This window comes from Falco rusticolus, chromosome 4 (genome assembly GCF_015220075.1).
Source record: "Falco rusticolus isolate bFalRus1 chromosome 4, bFalRus1.pri, whole genome shotgun sequence".
Taxonomy (NCBI): domain Eukaryota; kingdom Metazoa; phylum Chordata; class Aves; order Falconiformes; family Falconidae; genus Falco; species Falco rusticolus.
Window position 1 is genome coordinate 13,761,026 of NC_051190.1, and position 19,424 is coordinate 13,780,449.

At 44.3% G+C, this 19,424-nt stretch overlaps 1 protein-coding gene and 1 long non-coding RNA gene across 2 annotated transcripts; both read right to left on the reverse strand.

The window, feature by feature from the left end:
- Positions 1-3,660: 3,660 nt before the first annotated feature.
- On the reverse strand, positions 3,661-10,099 carry LOC119147829. The gene is given in 2 exon segments (XM_037387270.1): positions 3,661-5,701; positions 7,073-10,099. Coding segments are annotated over 2 exon segments (3,192 nt in total). The 3' UTR covers positions 3,661-5,536.
- A 556-nt stretch (positions 10,100-10,655) lies between these two features.
- On the reverse strand, positions 10,656-11,910 carry LOC119147452. The gene is made up of 2 exons (XR_005104043.1): positions 10,997-11,910; positions 10,656-10,959 (listed from the first exon to the last, which is right to left on the reverse strand). It is a non-coding gene; the product is annotated as an uncharacterized LOC119147452 (long non-coding RNA).
- Between the last annotated feature and the right edge of the window lie 7,514 nt (positions 11,911-19,424).

Here is a 19,424-nt window from a genome sequence, read left to right on the forward strand (position 1 = left end):
GGTGTGCTCCGCACTGAAGAGCTTCAGTCGCGCTGCTCAGCTGTCCCCGTTTGAAAACAGGCCCAGCCGCCCTGGCAGCTGTCTGCAGGGACTTTTGCTCCTGACCCAGAGGATGGCAGAGAGATGCCTGCCTTGTAGCCAGGGGCTTTCCAGGGGGGAGGGCTGTGGGGATTGCTGGGATTCCTGCCTCCTCCCTGCTCCCCGGGATGCGTTTTGGGGGCTCCCACCATGGGTGGCTGTGCTCATTCATAATGGTGGGCTCATCGCCTGCCTGGCAGCCGCGGCCATGGACATGGCTTTGTCTTGTTTTACACCCCACTTTGCCTTTCTGCCTGGCAGACCCTGCCCCGAGAAAGTCACCCAGCGAAGGAGAGGGAACAGGCTGCCTGATGCTGGATGCTTGAAATGGAAAACTGTTTCTGGTTTAGGGAGATTTGTGTACAAAACTGAGGACATTTTCCATTACCTCAATGTGTTAGAATAGTTCTGCAAGTTTATCTCAAACCTGGTAAAAATGTAAACCCTAACTAGAGATTGGACAGGATTTTTACTAACATAGGTCTCTGATTTCACACACTTTAGTTAAAGCTCAGATGGTTCAGTTTAGGCAGTTTGCAATGCACAAGTTCTCCCCAGGCTTACTAGAAGCCTGGCTGTAAAGATCAGTATCAAAGTCACAGCGTCAGCCTATAGATAAGCTTCGCTTCCCTTTGCTGGTGACAGTTTGAATGTAGATTTGCTGAAGTACACAGCGCTGTTGCTAACCCTCGGCACTGCCAAGTGGAAGCCTGTGATGTTTATCCGTTCAACGAGCCGACTTCCCTTCTCCACTGGAGACCTGACCCCTCTAGCAGCGCGGCTGCTGCTCTGAGTCTGAGAGAAGTTGCACACGAGCTCTGGATACCAAAGTCAATTTTGAGCTGCCTGGTTATGGATTCCCCAAGGCTGAAAGCATATCCCAGCAGCAACATTTCTTCTTGGTACTATTTCCTAATACTGTTTCCTAATAGTTATTTATTGCTGGCAGCTGCTCGCTCCTTCCTCTCTCTGCTCATACTGTCAAAAAATTCTAAACCAGCAATTTAGCCTTAAATATTTCTCCTGGTAGACCAAAGGCAAGGAGATTAAATCTCTGGCCCTTCCCATCTTTAATCCCTATGCAGATTTCAGCAGAAGCAGCTAAAATGCTGAAAAGGTGTAAAATTACAGTGAGTTCTGCTGGGGCTAAACCCACGTGATTCAGAAAAGCTCCTGACTGCCTGCATAGACAAATCCTAAAAAAATACTTCCCTCTGAAACATAACCTCCCGCTCATCACTCACCCCTCCCTCCCCGCTCACCGTTGACTCCCTATCAATCACTGCCAGGCAATTATCTGCTTCGTTCCCTGCCTCCTGGCCAGAGCCAAAGTTCAGGAGCTGGCAGCCGATGGCAGGAGATCACTCGGCAGAGGGAACTGGCTGTTCCAGCCCCACCACCCATTTCCCAGCAGCGGCAGGCGTGCTTAGCTGCAAGGCACGGCGAGCTTCTGCAGGGTGGTTGACCCCTGGCTGTAGGAGCAGAGACTCTCCTGGAAAGGAGCCAGGCAGGAGGTCGGAGCAGGGTGTCCTGCTTGGCCAGCGCCCCGGGAAATGGGCTGGCATGATGGGAAGGTGTGTGGACAGAGAGCCCTGGGTGGCCCTCCTGGTCTCTGCCCTTGCCCACTGCCCCAGCAGCTCTGGGGGGCAGCTGGGCTGTCCCAGAGCCCCCCCGCCTCCATTCAGCCAAAGCTGCACTGGAACAGAAATTTCAGTTTCTCCTGGTCTGGGAGGTGCCTGGAAGAGGTTCTGCTTCTGCTGGGGCATCATGGATGAGGCATGGTGACATGGCGCTGTGCAAAATCCCTGTCTCTCCTGAGATGAGCAATGCCTTGTGATAGGGTTGAGTTCTCTCATGTGCTGCTGATGAACTGTTGGGATTTTCCCCATTTTCGTTCCTGTGGGTCCAGCTAAGGGGACGAAGCACCCTTCTGTCCCACATACCATGTGCCCCAATGGCACGGATCACTCCTGGCGTTTCCCTCACTAACGCTCACAAACCAAAGCGTGCAGCTGTCCCGCTGGCCAGCACGGACACGTTAGACATGCCAGAGCTATTGGTGGTACGGGAGCACAGCGCTTGCTGGCAATGGATCTGTGCCGCCCTCTGCCCCTGCCCCCTCCCACGGCACCACTCCGGGCGCAGCGCGGGTCTGCAGGGAAATGTCCCAGTGGGAAATGGATTGCAAAGCACACTCCTCCACCCTGCTCCCTCAAACAGCAACTGGAATTTATTACAGCTAAGATTACTCTTTCTGGAAAAGATAAAAGCACACTGTGTCCCTAAGAACTACCCTACATGGAACAAGGTGCTCTCAGCCCAAAGCTCTGCGACCAGCGAGGAGAAGAGTAGGTGCACAAAGCGAAGAAGAAGGGTGCGCAAAGCACCCAGCTGTGCACCCCAGGGTGCCGCCTCCAGCTCTGCCACTCACAGCCACACACTGGAATTTACTGGGCTGGGGACTGTACCTGCACCTAGAGCTCTAGATTGGGGTTTCCATACAATCACCTTTCGGACACCTTCCGAGGTCTGGCCTCTGCAATAGCTGATGGCAGCATCTAGTTACGTGCTGCTTTGGTTTAGATCGGCTGAACTTAAAACTTGTCTTGTGAAAAACAATAAAAAATTTTTTCCCCTTCATCTTTTCTGAAATAATTTGTGACTTTCTGGGCGCTTCTCCTTTGGGTCCTTTTCCAAGTTGATATCTTATTTAACCTCTCCTTGTACAAAGCCACAATCCTCCTTCCCCCCTTTTTTTGTGTTTTTTCTAGTTCTACATATCATTTTTTATGAAATGATAATGGTTTCTATACAGCCATATTGATATTTTCTATTTTATTCTCGGTTATTTTCTTCTGGGCACTGGCACAGTTGGTTAATTAAAATTGGTACTGATTTATAAACATGCCAAAAAGTTTCTTTATTGAGTAGTTGGCTAATATCCTGTCTTCTAATGGTTTTTCTATAATTAAAATTCTCTGGTCCATCATTTCAGGTAAATTTGAATTATCTGGAAAAAAACCCCAACTTTACTAAATTCATGGAGCATTCTTTGCTGAAGGTGGTGTACACATTGGGAAAGGATGGGGGGTTTAATTTAATCCCTGTAACCTTGCAACATTTACACCACCAATAAACAAGCACTGTTTTTCTGAGCAGAAGACTGCCCAGCCCTTGCTTTATCCTGACTCTGTTGCTAGTAATAGTAATACTGGCAGTGCCCAGCCCACTGCATTTAGTGTTGTCTTCTTATTTCATGCCGCTTTTGTTCATACTGCAGCTCACCTGCTGCAGCTTTGCTCAGAATAATGGTAAGATCTTGAAGCGAGGTGTCCATGGAAGATGCTCATCTTGATTTTTATGGTTAGTTCTACTTGCTAAAGGAGCTGCTGATCATGTTAGTCACATGGCTGTTCTAGAGTCTCTGAAATGCAATTGCCAGGAAACTTGAAATCTGCTAAATGTTTGCTCACAAGTATTTTCTGAAGGAAGATCTTTGGCAACTGTGTGTCACTTCTGAAATTTGCCACAATTCATCTTCAAAGGGGAGTAACTTCTGTTTCAAAGAACGTCTTCAGAATTTCTTAGTGATTAATTATTCTTTATTGTCGGCGCCGGGTGTACGGGGGATCCTTCCACCAATCGTACCCACCCAGAGGGGCAGATTATCTTATATTTATATAATGAAACAATGAATATTCCATTAACGCCTATACATATTCATCACCTGAACCCGCCTACCCTCGCTTCGTATGTTAATTAGCTTATCAGTCCTTCACGCTTGCGCAGATTCTTCCAAAAATTGTGGGCCGGGGTCTTTAGAATGTGGGCAGTGGTCTATGGGAGGAAGGCCGTAGGTCTTCCTCACGGTGTACTTTTCACCTTAGGTCTCAAAAGTGATGAGTTGGCAGACTTGTAGAAATCTTTCCCGGGGTTTTTACAATACTCCTTGTTAATTTGACTCAAGGCCATCCTGCTGTCCCGTTATCTCCTTGGTAGGGCAGCTTGCTTTGCAGATAGGGAGGACAGCTCCCCTTTCAGAGATTTGCAACTTTCTTGCCAGAACAGTCTATATGATCTTTCAGACATTTTAACCCCTTTGTTGCTATACAATTACAAGCTTATTTATGCATTAAAATGAATATTGATTTATGAGTACAAACTTGACCATATTATTTACAACTTATTCACATCATTCCCCCCTTTTTCTCGATACAAGCAAATTCTTTTGCATTATATATATTTTCTCATGTTTATGCACCAGAACATGCACCTAAACACTACGCATGCATATACACCAAACACTGTAAAAACTACTAACATAGTAAAAATCTGTTTTATCCATCGTAGGTCAGGCAGCCAGGAGGTTAACTTGTTCCATATTCCCTCAAAGCTCCAAGAGAGATCATCCTTTGTAATCTCATGTAATATTCTGGTTTGTTCCCAAATCTTTTCTAAATCCAAAGTTACTCTCTTGTCGTTGTTTATGTATGTGCAACAACTTGTATTTATTAGTGTGCACACTCCTCCTTCTTTGCTAAGTAGCATATCAAGTGCCAGTCTATTTTGTAAGGTCATTCTTGAAATGCTTTTAATTTCCTCTTGTTGTGCCTGTATGGCATCAGTAGTAAAGTTCATGGCAATTTCCATAGTAGCAGAGAGGTTTACTAAAGCTTTTTCTAATTCACTTACTCCCAACCATGGAAAAAACCAACGAGCAAAACTATGAAAGGCAGTAGGTCTCTGTATAAGAGGATTTGTACTTTCTCGTCTAATCCTTTTAATATATGATCTAATTAGTCCTTGTGTCAGATTATGAACTATGAAGATGTGCGGAACAACAGGCCCTACAGCACATTCACCCTGCCAGCCCAAGGGTAAAACCTTTCGGGCTTTGTCTCCGCATATCCAGTACCATCCAGTCCCTGAGGGAGTGGGCCATCCCTTAGGAGTAGTATTGTTTTTCCTCCTGGTCTGGTTTTTATTCCAAAGATTTGCCCCTCCATATTTCCAATAGGATGTACAATTGGGGTACCTGCCTATGAAGACTGTTTTCCCGCATCTTTTATCGGTCGAATTGCCTCCTGTTTCAGGTTCGGTCTTATTCAAGGAGCACCTTTGGACACACGGGACACCTCTACTAGAGTTCAAAGGAGCATTGATATCCAGTGACCAAGACAATTCCTTAACTTCTAATTGGGTGTACTCTGAAATAGTCATTTTTGAAAAAGCCGCATGTATTTCGGAATCATTCGGAAATGCACTACCTATCAGGGGAAATCCCCGACCTGCATTTTCAGGCATTTGAGTACAAATCCAGCAAGAGGTTAGGTTGAAATTCTGAACAATATTCCTTAGTAATTGTAAATACATATTCTGGTCCCATGCATTGACATTCCCTATCCACAACCCGGATATCAAGGTAATTATTGTCCATCCTTTCGACACAACCGTAACTTTAGAGGTTCCATTTGCGTAGCTTCCCATCGTGAACCTGGAGCTTTTTTACTCTCGAGTAGTGGATCCAAGCGACTTGTTCCTTAATCTTGATAGCAGTATGAGTTGTCAACAGTACTTGATGCGGTCCACTCCATTTTTCCTCCAAAGGTTGCCCTGAAAAAGTCTTTATATATACATAGTCACCTGGTTTGAAAGAATGAACTGGTTGATCTAATCCTCTGGCCCTGATTCCTAGAACGTGCTTTTGTACCTTACTCAGTTGTTTCTGTAGTTCAGATACATAATTATATAAGTATTCTGATCCTAGCTGTGTTAAGTTTTCTCCGCTAAACAAAAATTGATAAGGCCTTCCATACAAAATCTCAAAGGGGCTTAAATTTTCTCTCACTCTTGGTTTAACTCTGATTCTTAATAATGCTAACGGGAGAGATTGTGGCCATGTCAGATTAGCTTCTTGTCCTATTTTAGCTATTTGTTGTTTAATTAAATGATTCATTTTTTCTACCTGTCCACTTGCCTGTGGCCTATAAGGAGTATGTAATTGCCAGTCTATCCTGAGAATTCTGCTTATTTGCCGTACTATTTGTGCACAGAAATGAGAACCCCTGTCAGAAGACATTGCGGCTGGGATCCCAAAACGTGGGATTATCTCGTTTGTCAGAACCTTAACCACCTCTCTTGCTTTATTCGTTCGACAGGGAAAGGCCTCGGGCCATCCTGAGAAGGTATCAGTTAATACTAATAAATACCGATACCCCCCTTTTCTAGGAAGTTCTGAGAAATCAATTTGCCATTGTTCTCCGGGATAGTTTCCTTTACCAATTATCCCAAACCTCACTTTATTTTGAGTATTGGGGTTATTGTGTAGACAAACGCTGCATTGTTGAGTTACCTGTTTTACGGTAGTATACAAATTTCGCCCTACCATTATCCGACTCAAACTCTGATATAGAGTATCAGCACCCCAGTGCGTCCTATTGTGTTCTGTAAAAACTATAGACCAAATTAAGTTGGAGGGTATTATTACACGGTTGTCTTTCAGATATACCCATCCATTTACCCCTTTTTTACCTTTCAGATCCTCAATTAATTTTAAATCTTCCTTCGTATAACTCGGCTTTTGACTTACATCTATAGTTTGGATTTTACTGTCTGGTATTAAGGACAACGCTTTTGTGTCAGCTGAGTCAGCCACTCGTTTGGCCTCTTGGTCTGCTAATCGGTTTCCTATTTCAAATTCAGCATTCCCTCTCTGGTGTCCCCGACAATGCATAATAGCCACTTTTTCTGGTTGCTTTACAGCTTCTAATAATTGTAAAATTTCTTCTGCATGCTTTATCTGTCTTCCTTGAGCAGTTAACAGTCCTCGTTCCTTCCAGATTGCTCCATGAGCATGCACCACACCGAATGCATATTTGGAATCTGTCCAAATATTTATCTTCTTTCCCGCCGCTAGCTCTAATGCTCGTGTCAGAGCAATTATCTCTGCTTTCTGGGCAGACGTCCCAGGGGGCAATGGTTTAGACTCAATTACCTGTTTGGTGGTGGTAACGGCATACCCTGCTTTACGTTGTCCTTGCTTCACGAAGCTGCTTCCATCAGTGTACCAAGATTCGTCGGCATCCTCTAAAGGTTCTTCTTTAAGATCTGGTCGGCTCGAATACACAGTTTCCATTGTCTCTATACAGTCATGGACCACCGGTTCATCCAGAGTTCCGCTGAGAAAAGAAGCTGGATTCACAACATTAGTGACAACAATCTCCACGTCATCTTGTTCCACTAATATTGCCTGGTACTTTAAGAATCTCTGCGGTGAAAGCCAGTGGTTTCCTTTCTGTTCCAAAACTGCTGAGACTGTATGGGAGACTAGCACTGTCATCTTCTGTCCCATCGTAAACTTTCGGGCCTCCTGTATGTTAATAACTACTGCAGCAACAGCCCGTAGACATCCAGGCCATCCTTTGCTTACTTCATCTAATTGTTTGGAGAAGTAAGCTACTGCCCGCTTATAGGGACCCAATTTCTGTGCTAGTACTCCTAAGGCTATCCCTTGTCTTTCATAGGAAAACAGGAAAAAAGGTTTCGAAAGATCCGGTAACCCCAAGGCTGGAGCTTTCATTAATTCCTGCTTTAACTGCCTAAAAGCCTTCTGTGCTTCTCCAGTCCAAACCAATTTGGATTGATCCTTCTTAACCATCTCATACAGAGGCTTCACTATCAGTCCATAATTATAGATCCAAAGACGACACCAACCTGTCATTCCCAGAAAAGTCCGCAGTTCCTTTACCGTTCGCGGTTCCGGTGTCCGACAAATGGTTTCTTTACGTTCTGTTCCCAGCTCTCGTTGTCCTCCCGAGACCTCGAATCCCAGATAAATCACTCGTTGCTGGACCAGTTGGGCTTTCTGTTGAGAAACTCGATATCCATTTAGTCCCAGAAAATTAAGCAGGCTTATCGTCCATTGGACACAGCCCTCTCTTGTCTCAGTAGCTATTAAGAGATCGTCTACGTATTGTAATAAGGTTCCTTCAGAGTCTGGGGTCGACCAGGACTCAAGCTCCTTAGCTAATTGATTCCCAAAGATAGTCGGGCTATTTTTAAATCCCTGGGGTAAAACTGTCCAGGTAAGCTGCGTTTTTCTCCCCGAATCAGGGTTTTCCCATTCAAAGGCAAATAACTTCTGACTTTCCTTGGCTAGGGCCAGACAGAAAAAGGCGTCCTTCAAATCCAGTACAGTAAACCAAACTTGACTGCTTTTTAGTTTAGTCAATAGAGTGTATGGATTGGCCACTACTGGATGTATATCCTCAGTGATTTTATTTATGGCCCTTAAATCCTGAACTAGCCTATAACTCTTTCCATCTGCCTTTTTGATTGGTAATATGGGCGTGTTATATTCTGATTCACACTCAATTAGTAGCCCATATTGTAAAAATCTGTCAATTATTTCTTTAATTCCCCTCCTATCCTCTATCCTTAGAGGATATTGTTTAACCTTCACAGGCTCTTTCCCCAATTTCAACCTTACAGTTATTGGAGTCACATTCTTGGCTTTTCCAGGAATTTCGGTAGCCCAGACTCCTGGGTACACTTGATCTGCAATTTCCGGAGGCACTTCACTTCTAAGATTAGTTTGTATCAATGCTAAGCTTAGTACATTTATTAACTGTTCTTCCCTTATTCTTAGCCTCATTTTTCCTTTCTCAAAAACTATTTCTGCTTCTAATTGTTCTAATAAATCCCGACCCAATAGTGATTTTGGTGACCCCGGTAAGTACAAGAACTTATGTATTCCCACCTGTTTCCCTAATTTATACTTTAGCGGTTTTAGGAAAAAGGCTTTTTGTTGTTGGCCCGTAGCCCCCACTACAGTCACAAAGTCTTTATCTTCTGGCATTAGCTTTTGATTTAACACCGAATAGGAAGCACCTGTGTCTATTAAAAATTCCATTTCTTGTCCCGAGTTCCCTAGCTCTATTTTAACCAGAGGATCTGCTAGGGTAGATTCTCCTGGTCGACTTCATTGATCCGATGAAACATTTGCTATCATGTTTCGAGCTCCCCCTCGCTTTGGACACTCCCCTTTCCAATGGCCTACCTCTTTACAATAGGCACACTGATCTGATCTTAGAGGTGGTTGCTGGGTCCTTATTCGTTTCCCATCTCCCCTATTTTTAACTCGAAAAGTTGGTCCCTGATTATTTAATGCAGCTACTGTTGCTGCTGCAATAGTCTGTCCCAGTTTCTGTCTTTCCTCCCCTTCCCGGTTTCTAAACACTCTCCATGCTTCCTCTACCAGTTTTTCTAAGTCTCTCATGTCTGCCCCTTGTAATTTTTGGAGTTTTTTCCTTATGTCTTCTGTTGATTGTCCCAGAAACAATGAAATCAATTGTAATTTACCCCCTTCTGAGGACGGATCTATCGTTGTAAATTTTTGCATAGCTGTTCTTAAACGTTCCAAAAATTCTGTGGGGGTTTCAGACGGTCCTTGTTTTATAGTGTACAACCTGGACCAATTTACAGATTTGGGAATAGCATTTTCCAGGGCAATTCTTATCCATTCCTGATACCTTTTTAGTAATCTATAATCGTTACCATCATTATAGTCCCAATCGGGGTCTGCTCTCGGGACATGTACTTCCACAGTTCCGGGCAGAACCCCTGAAGCTATTTGCACTTGCACATGCGTCCGGGCTGTTTTTATTACCAATTGCTTCTCTGTTTCCGGCAGAGCTGCTAACATTATTTCTATGTCTTTCCAATCCGGATCTAAATTTTTCATAATTAATTCGAACCTGTTAGCCACCTCCTCCGGGTCATCCCTATAACCTTTTACAGCTTCCTTCCACGAATCTAATTCACTAGTGGTAAAAGGAATTTTAATTCTAACCGGTCCATTAGTCCCCACAGCTTGTCGCAGAGGGGCTTGCATCACCGGTCCCGACTGGTTACTTATTCCTGCCTTACTCCTTGTACGTGCAGTAATCGGGGTAAACCCTTTTGAATTCTTACAGTCCTCGCCCCCCTCATCCACAGACTTCTCCGTCCGGATACTTTCCATATTCGATAGGGGTGGAACATAATCCTCCATCCTACTTTCTCCCTCCTCTGGCTCCCCTAACTTTAGACATCTCTGACCAATACTACATGCAGAGCAACACCTCTTCAACTTTCCTTTCCCATCTTTTCTCATGTCCCTTTCCATTGCTAATATTAAGGGATCCTGTGGAGCTAGATTAATTCCACACCCTTTTTGCCACTCTGGATGATTTCTCAGGGTAAAAAACATATCTGCATACATTACTTCATCCCATTTTCCTTCTCTTCGCAAAAATAGCATTAACTGCAACAAGGTATTATAATTTATAGTTCCGTTAAGTGGCCATTTCTCACCATCTTCCAGCTTATACAACGGCCACCACTGATTGCAGTACTTTATCAATGTTTTCTTATTCACACTTCCACCAGCAGACCCTCCAATAACCCTCCAGTGACTCAGAACACATCCTAACGGGCTTTTCTTTAAAATCCCACCACTCTGCTTTCCTCCCATTTTTCCAGCTTACACTCACAGAACACACTTATCACTTACAGAATTACTACTTACAAAATGCAACACGCAGGTATCTTTCTACAGCAACACCAAGAGCTCACTATTATTATCAAAATATAGCCGAAATCACAGTAACAATTATCAAAGTCAAATTCCACATTCCATAAATCCGGTAACCAAAATAAGCAACACTGCAGCAAATAAGCTTTATAAGCAAACTTGCCAGATTCCAGATGGCAATTAAATGTTGATAAAACCCAAACAAAACCAGAAGTATACTTAGGGTGCCAGCCACAGAAGTATACCTGAGTTTTCCAGACCAGATGTATACCCGAGAAACTAGTTCCCAAGCATACCCAGATGTATACCTGAGAAACTAGTTCCCAAGCATACCCAGATGTATACCTGAGAAACTAGTTCCCAAGCATACCCAGATGTATACCTGAGAAACTAGTTCCCAAGCATACCCAGCAGTTACCCTGCGGAAATCAATTTTCTCGTCTTACGGGTAACCCCAGATTACCGGTAATACCAGAATACAGCAATAAAGAATATTATCACTTACAGAAGATGGGATTCTTGTCTGCCTCCGCAGTGATCCGATGAGTTGGGGAGTCCCTCCGGGAAAATCCCCGGGGGTACCCAAGGGAGTCCACTTCCCAGCGGGTCCTACGGTCAGGCAGAGAGCCGTCCCATCTGGGGTGCCAGATTGTTTCAAAGAACGTCTTCAGAATTTCTTAGTGATTAATTATTCTTTATTGTCGGCGCCGGGTGTACGGGGGATCCTTCCACCAATCGTACCCACCCAGAGGGGCAGATTATCTTATATTTATATAATGAAACAATGAATATTCCATTAACGCCTATACATATTCATCACCTGAACCCGCCTACCCTCGCTTCGTATGTTAATTAGCTTATCAGTCCTTCACGCTTGCGCAGATTCTTCCAAAAATTGTGGGCCGGGGTCTTTAGAATGTGGGCAGTGGTCTATGGGAGGAAGGCCGTAGGTCTTCCTCACGGTGTACTTTTCACCTTAGGTCTCAAAAGTGATGAGTTGGCAGACTTGTAGAAATCTTTCCCGGGGTTTTTACAATACTCCTTGTTAATTTGACTCAAGGCCATCCTGCTGTCCCGTTATCTCCTTGGTAGGGCAGCTTGCTTTGCAGATAGGGAGGACAGCTCCCCTTTCAGAGATTTGCAACTTTCTTGCCAGAACAGTCTATATGATCTTTCAGACATTTTAACCCCTTTGTTGCTATACAATTACAAGCTTATTTATGCATTAAAATGAATATTGATTTATGAGTACAAACTTGACCATATTATTTACAACTTATTCACATCACTTCCCAAAATCACTGGTTTTCTGGGATGCTGGTGTTCAGGAATGTGAGGGCTAACTGCAGTGCCAACCTCACCTGGGTGCCCGTGGTGATGAAAATGGAAAATCCAACTTTGTTATGTAGAGAAGACCCTTTCAACTGGGCATCAAGAATCACCCTGAGATTCATAAACTTGTAGATCCACAGAACATGTGGCTGAAGAGTCATCACTGAGCGAGCCCCAGCCCCAGGGCAGCCTTGCCAGAGCTCTCCCTGCATCATTTAGTGATGGAGAGGAGGGGGAGGAAGGTTCACTCAGAGGGGACTCTGCCCACAGGTTCTGCCCTTCAGAGCCTTTTCTGTGTCAAATAACAGAAACCTCTCTTGGTGACGCAGCACCATAGGCAGCTGCTAGTCCTGCTTGGGTACCATCCTCCACAAAGCCTGGCTGATCTCAGTTTACACTCAGGTGATAGATGGCAGCCTGTGTGGACAGAAACGTGACCACATCGGGGCTCAGCAGCGACAGCCAGCTCTGGCAGAACATGGCACTTTCTAAGGCACCATAAATGGCTACGAGAGAACAAGGGCATTACGTATTTCAGGGAAAAAGGACTCATTTTCACATGTAAGCTCACTGCACACAGGATGCAAACCCAAGCAGCTTTCAAAGAATTTTAAATACTTCATAGATTCCAGCTGGGGAGGCATCATCTTTTAAGCTCTTGCTAGGTTTTATATTTGGGTTTTCTTCTTATTTGTCTCTGGCATGTCTTCTTTTGTTTTCCTTTATACATTTAATTAATGTACCAGTTGATAAATCACTACATCAAAGGTTTTTTTTTTTTGGTTTACTTCAGAGTATCTCAAGTATAAAGGCTTTTTTTAATAACTAAACAACACAAGTAGTACATGTCTTGCTACAATATGTAATTATCTTACCAAAACCACCGGTGGTCCTGAACTCCTATACATTAAACCCAACAGTCCTTACCACTTTTCATTTTCATAAGGTATCATATTTTTTCTGTCATATGCCATGAAATTCAACTTAAATTAATTCTAAATACACTTTTGTTTTTTAAATTTCTGATCTTCAGAATTTATTTACTGTTTAATAAATTGTCCTTATTCTTGATGACTCCCTTTTTTCCCCCAAGATCTTCTTTGCCCTAAATATTGCTTAAATGACTTCTTTTTACAAACAAACAAATAAATAAATAAATAAGGAGGTTTCCATTTACTGAAAGCACGGAGCAGTCGTCTTTAATTTCTCTAACTTGTTCCAGCGACCAAGTATTCATTTGCAAAAGAGTGCTCCCTGAGACTTCATCTGGCGATCAAAGACTGCTTCTAAGGCTTGGTCATGGTTTTCCTTCTGTTCCAGTAACTCTTACCTCATCGGTTTCAATATGAGTTTAGAGACGAATGAGAAATCTGTTATTCTCTATATGTCACAAGTAGATATAATCCCATTATGCTGAGGGCTGCTCTTCCCAGCAGTCTGGAAGCCTGAATCGCTGATACCATGAGGGCTTGCTGCCTCCTCTATTTTACCTTCTTTATTGGGTCTTTTCCTGTAAAAATATATATTGGCCAAAAATCCAGCAAGAATTGGACCTTTCCCAAAGTACTGGCCTATTTTAAAGTGCATTTTAAACTATTTGCTTTTGACCGTGAACAGAAACTGAACCCTGTGGTAGCGATAACTGGGCAAACAACTGTGTCCTTCAATACGAGATACTGTCGCTTCTTATTCTTATATACAGCTTCAGTCTGAAAAGACGCTAACCAGGAGGGCACGGCTTCCCTTCACCCGAGCTGCAGAAAACAGCTGCTAGGGCAGATCTTTCATGTCTAGCACTTGATCAATTACTCTCCTGAAGTAAGATAACAGAAGCGGGCTTTCAGTTTTGTCATTTTTGCCTTCATCATCTAGTTCTTTGATCTTCAAATATCTCCATTTAAAGGCAACTAATAATTATTTGCGGTTTTTGTAAAGCTTCAGATGTGCTGCTTCTGGTGGAGACAACCCCTGCAAAGGACTGTCCCCAGGGCAGGGGGCAAGGAGGACTGCAGCAGCCAAGTAGCACTTTTGCTAGTGCGAGAATGTTTTCCGTTCTTTTGTCCTTTTTTCCCCCTTCACTTTCCACGCTTACTGAGGCTCTCATTTGCCATGGCTTTTTTTTCAGCAGCTAATTATCAGTTTCTCTCTCTGGGCTATTCTTCTGCGTGTCTGAGACTTGGATTTTGATCCCAAGCAACTGGAATACATTTTCCCCTTGTTTAAAGCCTCTCTGTAGGTAAAAGCAGTCTTGCAAACTGAAAGATTTACATCAGCATTCTTTCTGTAACAGATTTCTCTCCTTTTGAGCACTGCTTTGATCTCCACAGTATTTCTTTTAAAGTTCGGCAGCAAGGTCTCGAGAAAATAGCAGCTCATTGTTTTTGAGGTAAACTCTTATCTTTTTTTATAATTTAATATCCCTGCCACTAAGTGGAACATTTCCCTGTCAGTCTCCATGCCTGTTCCGTAGCCTAGGAAGCAGCAATAACACTTACCCTGTCAGCTCCTAGGACAGCTCAGATTAAACAACTTTGCGATTACAGTGGTTACATGTTACAGCTTTCCCCCTTCTTCCTCATTTCAGGCAACTTCATCAATCAACTGTTTACTTGCTGACTGGATTTTCTGCCGGTCTCCAGCACTGCCACACTGCTCAGGCTCAGGAGGTTTCTCCTTGGTCTGGTGGAACAGCATCCCTCACCGGCAGTGCCTGCACCAGCTGCCTGCCCCTCATCCTGGGAGCCAGGTGGGTTGACTCATCCTTCTTTGCCCCTTCCAGTCCTTACTTTGCTGTCACAGTTTCATTTCAGCCAGAGGCCAACCAAAATTGCAAGCTTGAAACTCCCCTTCCAATAAGACATTTCCAATTTTCAGAATCCTTTGGCAGAAAATCTTTTGTAACCCTGTGCTGAGCTTTAAAGGGGTTGATAGGTTTAGAGTATAAATGAAGAGAGTTTACCTTGTGATACAAAGCTAAACAGAAAATAAACAGCTAAAATAGCTAAATAGAAAAAAAAGTCTGTTCCTGGGCCAAGCCCCATTTTCATGCTGCACCCTCAAATCTAGTAACTGATTAAAGGTACTTTCAGATAAGGAGAAATCAGCCAGCTGCTGAGGGGAAAAGTGAAGCCATCATGGTCTGACTGGGCTGCCAAGTGTACAAAGAGAACCAAGAAGAAACGCCATGCTTCCAGCTTTGCTCAGGTTTGGGTACCTGCAGTGCTGTTTGTAACGGCCGTGTTCCTTTGCACGGGAGATGGCTCTGTGGGAAACTGCTGTCACATGGGAACTGCAGGGTGGCTGGGGCGGAACCACTTGTGATCTGCTCTGGGATGTGCTCCGCTGTCAGAAAAAGCTATGTTCCCACTTGCCTTTATTGCAAAGAATTCAAATACCCGAAGGCAGGGAGGAGATTGAGGGAGACAGGCCATAATTACATTCTTCTTTCTCGTACGATTAAATATGAACAAAGGAACAGCTGCAATGCATATCCCCTGCACTGAGATCCTCCTGCAAACACACGGACAGAGCCGTACCTTGCCAGCGACCTTCCCGTTTGATCAGTAGACCTGTGGTCTGTACGTCAAAGATTGCTCAGGGTGACAAGAGAAATAAATGGCACAAAATCTGAAGAAGGGCCTGACTGAGCTCAGCCAGACAGGGGACCTGATTAACAACTCAAAATAACACTTTGAACACTAAATGGTCTTTTATGTTCCTCTAAGCTGTAGTATAAATCCAGGCTGAATCTTTTTCAACACGTTTGCCTTAGCTGTGACTCAGAAAAGCCAGTCACCTTTAAAAGGGTGTGAAGAAGGAGAGGAAACAGGTTTTTTTCTGCATGTTGCCTCTAGTTTCTTGCTGACTGCGAACTGAACCTCAAGGAACTGACATTGCTGCCATGTGTTTGAAAGGGAACCACCGCCCGCACAACCGCAAATAACGTGCAGCATCACTGTGGGGACCGAGTGGCTCTGAGGTGCCATCAGAATCTGAAAGGTGTGGGTTTGGGATGCATTCCTGGCTGTCGGTTTTTTTCAGTTTCTCAGTGGGCTGAAGCAAACAAAAGGCCTACCCCAATGCAGCCTGAATATAAATATAAGGTGAAACGTGGCAGACGAATCCCTCTAGCAGGAGGGAGCACGTGGTACTATGCTGGTCCCTGTCCCCCAAGACCCCTTTTACAGATGTTCTGGAAAGCACTGCCCAGATGTGGTGGGGAGGTGGGGAAACACCACCGACACCTTTGTTTGAAACAGTGACAGGGGACAATGCAGGCAGAATGACTGCTGACTGACTCGACTGAAGACCGGTTGTGAAGGATGTTGATGGAGAAGATAAGAAATGTGTTTGATGCAGAGGAGGAGAAGGAAGAATGAAAAGTTCATAGAAGAGTGGAGTGGTGGAAATCATGAGCCAGGAAAGTGGCAGAGTTTATTCTGGACGAGAGTGAAACAAGATTGCATCCACAGAAGCCAGAAAAAGAGCTGGTGTGGTTGAGCCACAGAATAAAGGAGGCACTGAATATGTGATTCAGCTGGGAAAGGGTAAGGAAAGGTTGGATCTTTCCTAGATGTGAAAGGAAAATGTGACTCCCAAGGCTACTGATGCAATTAGCAGAGTCATTGAGAAAAACCAGCAAGAGGTCAAGGAAAGCAGCATCCTTTCAAGGCTAAACGATGCAAAACCGCACACTCTGAGAAACATTTCTCACAGTTCAGGAATCCTTTGTAAACACAATTAACTCATAGATCATGAGAAGAAAGAGAGCTAATGTCTTGCGGAAAATGCACAAAGAATGGCTCAGTAAGGCCAGTATCAGAAATCCCAGGGTAAATCAAGTAGCAGGGCTGCAGCTCTAACTACAGCCAGTATTTACTTAAAACCCCAAACGTTAACACCCTTGCGACATAGCACTGCAGCATATGGTAATGTCTCCAGAGGCAAAAAATAACACTAGACTCCCTGAAGCAGGCTCTGCTCTTCCGCAAGAACCAGTGTAAGGCTCAAAACAAAGCACAGCACTGCTAGCACACAAAAAGGGGAGACAGAGGCTTGTGTTCAAGAGATACTATTTATTCAAGGGCTAATTACAGTAGGTAAGAGGCTTCTTAATCCAACAGTGTAAAGGGAAAAGAGATTCCTACAAGGACATCAACAACACAAAAATGACAAGGAAATTACCTGTTGTCTTGTGTAAAGTCTTCTGCCCTTTACCATCTTCCTGCTTCTTGTTTAAGTGCTGTGGATAACTGATGTCCATGCATCAAACTTTGACCCCCCTCATCTTACCAGCAGCTACACAGCTGGCTCTAGTGAAGTCCACAGAACGTGTTTGGTGCACATCTCCATGAACACGGTGTGATAAGGGGTCTACAGGCTCTTGAAAACTTGTCAGTGTTTTCACAGGGGTTGGGTCTGGCTGCCGGACTGCCTGCAGGCACACTGGCGCGAGGCTCCGTGCCTCACAGCGTTAACACAGGCATTTGCCTATGTAAATTGATCGTTAATCTGCTGCCTACATGATGCTGTGTGCTGAATGCGGCGCAGTGTAAAGCAGCACTGGAATAACCTAAAACCAATGTGCAAGATTACTGCCATTCATAGACGCATCGTGTAACAAAGGACAATTATTTCTGAGGTTGCCGTATGTTTGCAGGTCCTGATTATACAAACCGAGAGCGGTGGCCTCGCCACTTGATCCCTTCAGCTGATCCCCTCTCACCGGCATTGTCTTCCCTGCCATCTTGTTTTCACGCACTAAATGGTAAAGGTCCTTTTGGCAGTAACTTTGTCTCGCTGCCTGCAAAGAACCGCGCACACAGGTCACCCTCGCCCAACCCAGACCCAGGCTGAGTGCAGGGCCCTGCACTCGCCAGGCCATCTACCCCTGGGTGCTCCTGTCGCCGGGGGCCAGGGCTGCCCTGCTTTTTAGGGAGCAGCTGCTTTGAGACAATTCGATCTGCCGGCGTCTGCCCGCCCGGTGTCGCCGAGGCAACGCGGTCCCCGGGGAAGTGGGATGTGTTGCCGTAGCAACGCGATGCTCTGGGTTGCAGCCGCTGCCTCCTTCCATTGACACCACAGAGGGAGAATTTGGGGTTGCTGGAAGCACCGAGTCCTACCGGGGATGAAAAGTCTGGGTGGCTGAAGGATCGTGGCAAGGGCAGATACAAATGTATATCTGTGACCCTAATTATAAAGCAGTTGCATATTAAAGGCTCTGGCTGCTGCTGCAGCAGCTTTGCCAGTGCCTGCACCAATGCACTGCTCTGAATGAAATTATTTATGTCACATTCCTTTATTGCTCATGATCACATGTTCTTGATTTACAGTTAAATTATGAATAATCTAAGTGGGATATATTTTAATGATGCCTTTGCTCCTATTCTGGATGTATTGATTCAGCAGGCTCTTTCAATACAGACTCTCTGACAGTTGGGCTAGTGTAACGGGTATTTTTAAATAACAGAACACTGGAAGGAGAAAGAGGGAAAATATTTGACTGTTCACAGAAACTGATGACAGCTCCTTTTCCAGAAATTGTGGGAAATATTGTATCACCCTTGTCTGACATTCAGAGAAAAAGTTCAAGGCTGTTCTGGCTCTTTTTCAGCAGAAGTTTCCTACTGTTCCAAGGGAAAGATGTATTCTTTGCACATTAGTAGCTTCCACTAGCTAGCAAGGACAGGACCCTGCTATGTCAGGTGTCACCACGCCAAGAGAGAGCTCTGCTAGAGCTTATGAGATATGAGGAAAGGCTGGAAAGGCTGGATCATAAAACACTGCCAAGAAACAAAGGAGTCCATGAGCCCCTGGGAGCCACGGAATCAGTCATGGATGGGAGCCCTGCCCGGTGTGCATCCTTGGACCTCTCCTCCCAAAGCTGCAACACTTACACAGATATTAGGGCAACAAACCTTCTTAAGCTTTCATAACGTAATTTACTTGGAATAACTGCCTTTGAAAACAGATAACAATGGAAATTATCAAGATATGAACCTACAGGGAGCTTTCAGAGTAGGGAAGGACTTTTCCACATCAGTCTAGGACCAAGGATGGTGGGGCTGTGATTCTGGCATAGCCCCTGCGTGCACTTCAGCACTTCAGGCTGACTGAAGGAGCAGGAGGAAGAACTGCAAAGGTGGAGCTGCTTGCAGAGCACAGTGCACAGTAACGACATGATTAATTGCTTACTGCCACCGTTCAAGGTTTTGCAAAAGCAGAACAACAAATCCTTTTGTAAAAACTTGGAATTTCTACGGTATACATAAATAAATATTAAATATTCATAGCTCTTGTCGTAATTGTAAAAATAGAGAAAGACACTTCTTAATTAAATAGCTTTTAGTGATACAATGGAGTATAATAAAGAGGTTTCTATCACTGAAAAAGATTCTTGCTTAATTCAAGAAAATTTGAATAATGCCCGACTACAAAGCAC